Source organism: Ptychodera flava, unplaced genomic scaffold (assembly GCF_041260155.1).
Source record: "Ptychodera flava strain L36383 unplaced genomic scaffold, AS_Pfla_20210202 Scaffold_54__1_contigs__length_889265_pilon, whole genome shotgun sequence".
Classification (NCBI taxonomy): domain Eukaryota; kingdom Metazoa; phylum Hemichordata; class Enteropneusta; family Ptychoderidae; genus Ptychodera; species Ptychodera flava.
In genome coordinates this window covers 643,145-652,105 of record NW_027248376.1, presented here as the reverse complement: position 1 = coordinate 652,105, position 8,961 = coordinate 643,145, and the positions used below count along the sequence as shown (strand labels likewise).

General features: G+C 37.2%; 1 protein-coding gene across 1 annotated transcript; it reads right to left on the bottom strand.

Annotated features, from left to right (window-relative positions):
• Positions 1-350: 350 nt before the first annotated feature.
• LOC139128450 (uncharacterized) lies at positions 351-6,620 on the bottom strand. Its single transcript, XM_070694222.1, has 3 exons — positions 6,493-6,620; positions 5,343-5,573; positions 351-527 (listed from the first exon to the last, which is right to left on the bottom strand). The coding sequence occupies exons 1-3, from the start codon at positions 6,562-6,564 to the stop codon at positions 351-353; spliced, it is 480 nt and encodes a 159-aa protein (XP_070550323.1). The 5' UTR covers positions 6,565-6,620.
• Positions 6,621-8,961: the final 2,341 nt, after the last annotated feature.

Here is an 8,961-nt window from a genome sequence, read left to right as displayed (position 1 = left end):
TGATTCTATCAAATATGGAATTAGTAATGATCTATGGAAAAGACGTGGGGGTTTTCTAATTTGAAACAATATATAAAATTTAATATTTCAGGATATTGCTGTTTAGGAGGGGTGTTTCAGACTTCTACAAACACACACTCACAGTCACAGCCCATGCATGTTGGAGATACAATGAACATCGAGAGACCAATAACAGCTGGACGTGATCCAATATATAAGGCCCAAGTGGGGGTTCAAAAAATATGACACGTACCTCACGTCAGTATTTTCCTCCTCTTCCTCAGAACGCACAGCATTTCCTTCACACTGTGGATCAGCTGGTCTACCAATACCTATCTTCATACAAGCTGTCACTTCATTTGATTGCAATGCACTGTTTGATGTGTCGGAATAAATACAGGACAACGGTCAGGATCTGTTAAATATTTTTCAGTGACATTGACGGCCATATCTAAACAGACTGCACTTGTGACTATGTCATCACTGTCCATTGGAGACTCTGGGAAACTTTCTAGACCGGGTAGAATCTGTACATGTGTCAAGAATGTGTTGTGTTAGAAGTAGGATCACACAATATTTTTTATGACATACATTATGTCTATCGTATAGATACAACATACATGAACACTTCTAAAATCAAAGTGAGACTTTAGAGGACAACGTAGCTAATAGGCATGACCCAGGCAGACCACATGTGGCCAAGAAATGAATTCTTGTCATTATGTAAAGTAAAACAAGAACTTGTTGGATTTTACATTTCATGGAATATGGGGCCACCATGTGATTTTTTTTAAAAGAAAAAGTCATCGTTGATGACACAGTCCGCACTTGTTATTGGGTACTTTTATTACAGGTCCTCAGAGACGATAGAGTCCTCTTCAGTAGGTCTATGATAAAAATACTTTTGCATAAATTCGCTTGATACATGTCTGAGTTATGGTTCAGGACATGAAAAAGTCGTTAAAAAATGGCCACACAGCGACCATACTGGATTGTATCACAAAACAAATCAATGTGCATATGTATGACATAGGTCAATGTCCTTGTACAAACTTTGAATAAAATCTGTCGAGATATACCTGAGTTATGGCTTTGTACATAAAACACTGGGACTGAAACACCATTAACAAAATGAATCAAAGTAATCTGGCAGCCATATTGGATCATATTGTTGAAATATCTTATGTGAAAATAAAAGATACAGTGTGTTGTCCATGTGCCAAGTTGACATTAGTCAAAACATTTACTAGCTATAGCCATAAAATACAGGAGGCGAAATGCCCATCAGGTGCCCATCTTTGATTGTACGGTATTGTGAAAAAAAAATGGGAAACTGGCAGTGAAATGCCAGTCAGGTGGCTATCTTGAATTGTATTATAGAAAACAACATGGCCAACTGGTAGCCATATATTGGATCTATCACAACGAAAATCGACATTCTCATGTATGACTAAGGTCTATATGTATTTGTACCAATTTTGAAAGAAATCAGTTGAGACATGTCTGAGTTATGGCTCAAAAAAAAAATCGTTCCGAAATGGCTGCTATTACAAAGATTTGTGCCCTTGTACCCAATTTGAAGAAATCGGTTCAGACATGTCTTTAAGTTATGGCTTAAAACACGAAAAAATCATAACAAAACATCTGCCTGGCAGCCAACTTGGATCATATCACAACAAAATCAATATGCATAAATTTTCTAAGACATAGATCAATGCCCTTGTACCAAATTGAAAGAAATCGGTTGAGACATGCCTCAGTTTGATAAATTCAGCTCTACATTCGGCCGCTCCTTTTCTGTATCGAATGTAAATGCTCGATCTCTTGGTAATAGCATAGATAATGTACGCCTGTTATATAATCACTGTATTTCTGGTACGTTCGATGTTATCAGTGTATCAGAAACTTGGAGAATTGATAATCCAAGTTTATTTCATATGCCAAATTATTCTCTTGAGCTTAAGTGTAGAAACACGGGTCAGGGCGGTGGAGTAGGTGCGTATGTGCACTCCTCCCTCGATTATAAATTGTTGAATTACAATGTTAAGCATTCGGAATCATTATGGCTCGAAATCTGTGGTACTAAAAATCGTATCATTGTTGGTGTATTGTATCGCAAACCAGGTACTAATATTTACGAATTTGAAAACAGCTTTCTGATATTCTTTGTACCATTAAATTAGACAAAAAATATTAAATCCTTATGGGCGATTTTAATCTCGATGTTACAAAATCAGACCACAATGTTAGAAGCTTCATATCTAGAATACAATGTTTTCACCTTGAGCAGTTAATTTCATTACCTACTCGGCTTACAAGTACATCTAGGTCAACAATTGACCACATCTATACAAATATTAGCTCTTGTCAGATAAAAGCTGTACAATTATTGCAGATACCTCACACCATCTCCCAGTATTCTGTATTTTTGATAATTTTCACATCCATTACCAATTGTAAAGTCATTTTATAAGAGTGATTTCAGGCGATATAATCGTGACAGTTTTGTTTCTGACCTACATACTGTTGACTGGGATAGCGTTTTTAACACCAGTGATAGCAGTGTCGACATTTCTTCTGATTTGTTAACAATCTTTTACTCAGGTATGCGATCGCCATGCTCCCTTGAAATCAAAACTGTTAAAACAAAAAAGACAAAATAATCCTTGGATCACAAAGGCTATAAAGAAATCTATTAACACCAAGCGTAAATTGTACGCCCAAGTTATCTCCAGTCACCATGATCCCAGGGCAGTTTCTCGTTTTAAACCGTACAAAAATATTCTCACAAGCGTTCTAAGGAATGCAAAAAAGAATTATTATGCTAATTTATTCAGCGTAAATAATGGTAACAATATGTGGAGTGTTGTTAATGAATTGCTTGGTAAGAAAACCAGCCCTGATAAAATACCAGACCGCCTAGAGGTTGAGGCAAATGGTGTTGAACAAATTTTGACTGACCCAGCTGATATTGTACGGGGATTTAACGACTATTTTAACGACTCAGCTCCTTATTTCACTCAACTTAATATTCTCGATGTTTTAAATCTCCATAAATTCCTTCTAGGTACCTTCGTTTACAGCTTGATTCACAAGCATTCACCACATACATTATCAGATTACTTCAGTGTCAGTTGTCATGACTATAATACTAGAAATTGTCAACTTAAAAACCTACGTCCATATCATGCAATGACAAATTCAGGCCAGTTTGCTGTTTCTCTTTCGGGAGCAAGAGTTTGGAATGACGTACCTTTTCATATAAAGTCCACAAACTCTCTACATAACTTAAAACACACTTTTAGACAATATTTGATCAATCAGTAACAGATTTCACTTTTGCAATGTAGTAATTTAATGATCTTCTACGATATTGTAATTATTTCAGCACTTGTATTTTATTTACTTATAGAACTATTTGTTATTGTTATCATGAGAACCTTTTGCTAACTGTGTTTTTTTTTTTTTTCAGACAAGCTACCATGACAGGGTTTGGGCTAGACTAGCTGTAAGCTATTTCCCGACTCCCCATTTACCCTCTACTTTGTTATTTCTCCCTTTCAAGTTCATGTGTCATGTAATTGACCTTTTTTTCAAATTTCGGGTAAAATAAACCAATTATATAGTTATGACTGAAAACACAAAAAAATCATAACAAAATAGCCGTCTGGCGGCCATATCACAAAACCAATCGACGTGCATCTGTACGGGGTAGGGTACTATTCTTGTGCAAAGTTTGAAAGAAATTGACCATGGCATGTCTGAGATACAATGTATCTGCGTGAACGGATGGACTAACGGACAGACGGACGGAAGGAGATGACGCAATCTATAAGCCCCCTGGACTTCATCCGTGGGGACTAAAAACTGTGTCACTGCATCCTTTTTGCAATATGAATACGATGAGAAACAAAATTTTTATTTTTTTTGGCCTTATACATGGGAGTCTATTGAGAATTGACTTATACATGGGAGTCTATGGAGAACTGCCTTATACATGGAAGTCTATGGAGAACTGCCTTATATACATGGGAGTCTATGGAGGTGTAAACTAAAAAGTCCTCTAACACAGCCAAATTTGATTGCATTAATTGTGAAAAAAATCAACGTGCATCTGTATGGGGTAGGGTACTATCTTTGTGCAAAGTTTGAAAGAAATTGACCATGGCATGTCTGAGATATCTTTGGAACGGATGGACCAACGGATGGACAAGACCCAATCTATCAGCCCCCCGGACTTCATCTATGGGGACTAAAAACTGTGTCACTGCATCCTTTTTGCAATATGAATTCGATGAGAAACTAAATTTTTATTTTTCTTGGCCTTATACATTGGAGTCTATAGAGAACTGCCTTATACATGGGAGTCTATGGAGAACTGCCTTATACATGGGAGTCTATGGAGAACAGCTTTATACATGGAAGTCTATGGAGAACTGCCTTATACATGGTTGTCTATGGAGGTGTAAACTAAAAAGTCCTCTTACACGGCAAAATTTGATCGCATTGTGAACAAATCGACGTGCATCTGTATCGGGTTGGGTACTATCCTTGTGCAAAGTTTGAAAAAATTGATCAGGGCATGTCTGAGATATCTGCGTGAACAGACGGACGCACGGACATGACCCAATCTATAAGTCGCCCCGTACTTCGTCCGTGGGGACTAAAAATACATGACAAAATTATGCTACAAACATCACTGACGGGGCCCAAGCAGTCAGCCATAGGCAGGATTTAAATAACAGCTGTCACCATACATGTATGGTGCACTATGCCGCCAAACCACAGCCCTGTACCTCTATTAGTACTTAAGATAAATGAAAGTAGCTAAATGGCCACAGAAACTATGGCAAAACATTCTGTCCCATAGTTATTCCTCTCCACCAAAAAGCACTTTAATTTCTACAATTAATATGTACTCCCCCCCCCCGGTTCGCCTACAATGAGGTTTGCACATAATATCTATACACTATAATCTCTATACCACCACAAGATATACACATAAATAATGAGGTATAGCAAAAGAAGGTCAAGGTCAAGAGCAATATATCAAAGCACAGCAAATACTTAGAACACAAACACAGCATCATTCAGGGCCTTATAGAATAGCCAGAGTGAGTGTTATGCACATTTAATGGGGTCCATCACAAAATATATATTATCCAATATACCGGTATAAGGCCTAAGTGGAGGTTCAAAAAATATGACACCTTACCCAAAATATCTAAGTGAAGCAACGGTGCTATGTTGCTTCCAAGTTACAAGGGGGAAAAATGGAGATTTTTCTGCAAGGTATTTGCACAGTTAATTAGTTGAACACACTAAAATTTGACTGCACCTACCTTCAAGAAGATTTCAAGGCATTCTCTACTATCAGGTCTTCCACCAGGGTCAGTGCCAAGCATTTTCTCGATCAGTATCTTGAGGTTGGGGAAAGAGGATATACAATCGATGTTGTAGCGACCTTCTATTACATTTTTTCTGAGACCATTTAAATCAACATAATACGGATACGTTGACTCAAAAGGGTGGTGTCCTCTGCTCATGATGTAGCATAACATACTGCCAGCAACCTACAAGGTGTAAAACATAATTAGTATGTTCTGTTCAAATAAAAAAAATCTATAGGAGAAATCAAAATACGCTTGTTTTGAAAATACATGCATCAGACTGCAGCAAAGTCAGTGAAAAACACTTTATGATAGAAATAAATATTTAATCTTGACTCACTTGTCAATATTTTTTATGACATACATTATGTCTATACATTATAGATACAATATACATGCACACTTCTAAAAAATCATCTCAAGGATTTTGTGGCACAACTACAAAGGAAGTGAGGGTTTGTTGGTTTTTGGCGCAATATGATTCTATCAAATAAGGAATTAGTAACGATCTGTGGAAAAGACGTGGGAGTTTTCTGATTTGACACAATATAAAAAATATAATATTTCAGGATATTGCTGTTTCAGGAGGGGTGTTTTTAGACCACTTACAAACACACACACACACACACACACACACACAGTCACATACTCAAACACAAAGACCTCAGTATTACATGTACGTGTAGTGTTGATGTATTTGACAATTCTTCTGACTTAAAAATTGATACTGCATCTGCTTAAATTTTGATGTTAGAACTGTTGAACACTGATAAAATTCGTGAGAAAGAGAACAGCAAGAGACATAATAGTAGCAACTGTAGTAAATGTTCAAAGGAGAAAATTTAAACAAAATCCTGTACAAAGCAGTGGAAGACATCTTGGAAGTTTTTTTTACAGATCTGTAAAATTGGCACTTAATAAAACTAAGAGACTGGCAAATACAGGATACATGTACATGTATATCGGACATTAAGGTGTCAATTACATGTACTTGAAAATTTAAATTGCATGTTCAATTAAAAGAGGTACTTCCATATATGTATCATAGCTCTTGTGTCAGTATTTCTCATATACAGAAAAGTGTAAATGTCTCAATTTTTACCTGGATGTCAGTTGATTTTTTATATTTAAAGCTGCATCCAAAGAGAAATGACTTGCATGTTTCCAGAGCCATCCATGCACAAGTCCCTGCAATTGCCGTTGTTAGTGTAGTGCTCCCAAAGTTGAGATGTTTGCTAATACCAAAATCACTGATATTTAACTCCCAGAAGTATCTAGGGAGAGGAAAAATACATTGTCAAATATAACATATATCAAAATCAAATGAGTATCAAGGTTGTTTACTATAATTGCATTTGACTCATTGTAGAAACTTTTGATCATTTTTTTTTAAATTGCTGTACATCATGTTCCATTTGTGCCATGAAAACCAACATTATGTTTCAAGGTATTGTGAACAAGTCATTACAGTACTCTGAAACTGTTAACTACATATTAAATTAACAACTTGCTGACTCAAATGCTCACAGGCTGGACCTCGAATAATAGTAGTAAATATTAAATGCTTTTGATATATTCTAAGTGTCACGTTAAAACTTTTTAAACGCATAACATATACCTGAAAAAATTAGTTTGTTTATGTTTCTGAATTCATCCGTCTTGTACACATACAAAAGTAAATTCTGCTAAATTATCTGTAATAATAACTAGGAGCAGCTAAGATAACTCACCTATTAGAAGATTCTCTGGCTTTATATCTCGGTGTATGATTCCCATCTTATGAAGTTCATGGAGACCAGTCAAGAAGTCCTTACATAAAGACAGCAGTCGGCTGGTGTTCCAGGTCAGTGACTGGCAAATCACTTGAAATCTTGTGATTAACTAGTTCAGCCAGATTACCTTCACAAAGTGAGGTAATTAAAGGCAGGGGGAGCCTATAAATACCCCCTATCTCCCTGGGGATTCATAATCCAACATGAGTGGCACATGGTAACAACGTCAACGAATGCTCCCGAAAATCTGGATCTTGCAACAACCATGGTGTAAATTAAAGCACTGTTCCAACATATTACGTTTTGTGAATACTTGTGGCATCACCCTGTTGGCGAAATTCTCTCGTTTTTTCCATTTTAAGTTGATTTTTTATGCCAAAACTGCTTCGATGCTGTGTTCGAAGCGTCCAACAAACAATAGATGAAAGCATTCAAACAGCTGCCAATCACGAGAGGACGCGGAAAGGTGCAAACGATCAAACATTTGTTGTGTACATCGGATCGATTACGATGTCAACAATGAATAAACGATTCTTACTACTGAACGAAAAAACTTGACCAACGGTTACTGAACACGCGCCTCAATGAATTCTGACACAAACGGACTACTTCATGGTTTCAAGCAGATTGCCTCTCCCTTTTTGTTCGTTGATATGTATACCTGTAGGCCTATATGAATGGGTGATGTGTGTGTTGACCTGCAGTACGATATTTTACGATAGATCGCTTTTGGAAGTATGTTGTGGCCTAGCCCTGCGTACGATGACGTGTATTCCCGGCGTTATACGGCCTCCCACCACAGCTCTGCTGATTACCATGGACAAAACCGGCAACATGCGGATCCGATTTGGACGGAGCACGAAAAACTACTTTCTAACTGTTTTCGGCCGAAATCAACTCGATTCCGATCTACATGTATGCAGCCTATCCAAACCACTCAACCGCTCACAGACTGCGAAAAAAAATGCTCTCGTGACGTCCAAAACCCTTGTTTGCTCGCGATGCACGGTCAATGGCTCATGCAGTGGACGGGCATTGTATACGTTCATGCCACGATTACATGTATCTGATGTATACAGGTGCCCATGAGCTTCATTATTTCCTGTCGGGTCGGGGCGATGAAACTAAATCGTGATTGATTCATCTCTGTCGGATTTGACCAAAAAGAGACACTTGCCATAGATTATAGCATCAAATGTTGACCGTTCAGACTGAAACATGATAAAAGGTCTGAAGATCGCCGTGATCGGTGATGTCTTTCTTCTCTATACGTTTTTCTGAGCTAGTTTTTTACTAATTGTTAGAGTATTAGCTGACGTTTTTTTGAAAACTTAATCAATTATCTTTCCCAACCAGGGCACAACATTACCTTTTTTACTTTCATGGTAACCTAGGATGAATTAAATCGCAGATTAATAGACTCTTATGTTCTTCCTCGATTGTCTGTGACTGATTTTGCTATCCCAATATCGATATTGCGTTCGCACTCGGGTGTCTTGAAATTTACGTCATTCACTGAAATAGTTTTCGGACAAACTCAAGAAATTCGACAACTACTAACGAATAGTCGGTAAAATTTACAAAGATAAGCAATAATAATTATGGTCATTTTACCGTCTTTTTAACCATTTTTGCCGTCTTTAGCTAAGCGGACTCGTTTGACGGAAGCAGTATATAACGATCTGAGTTCCCATATTTTTACCCTACCGTACGAGTGTAGTATTCGAATGAGTGAGATCATAATCTTACGTTGTTCCGAGTGGTCAGGAGATTTTTTATAATATACAGTAAATTGACCT

Excerpts from the sequence above, each read along its gene's own strand:
- LOC139128450 (XM_070694222.1), bottom strand. The coding sequence starts at position 6,564 with ATGGCTCTGGAAACATGCAAGTCATTTCTCTTTGGATGCAGCTTTAAA. Across the intron at positions 5,574-6,492 it reads AAAAATCAACTGACATCCAG|GTTGCTGGCAGTATGTTATG; the intron begins GTAAAAATTGAG and ends TACACCTTGTAG. Across the intron at positions 528-5,342 it reads GCCTTGAAATCTTCTTGAAG|ATTCTACCCGGTCTAGAAAG; the intron begins GTAGGTGCAGTC and ends ACACATGTACAG.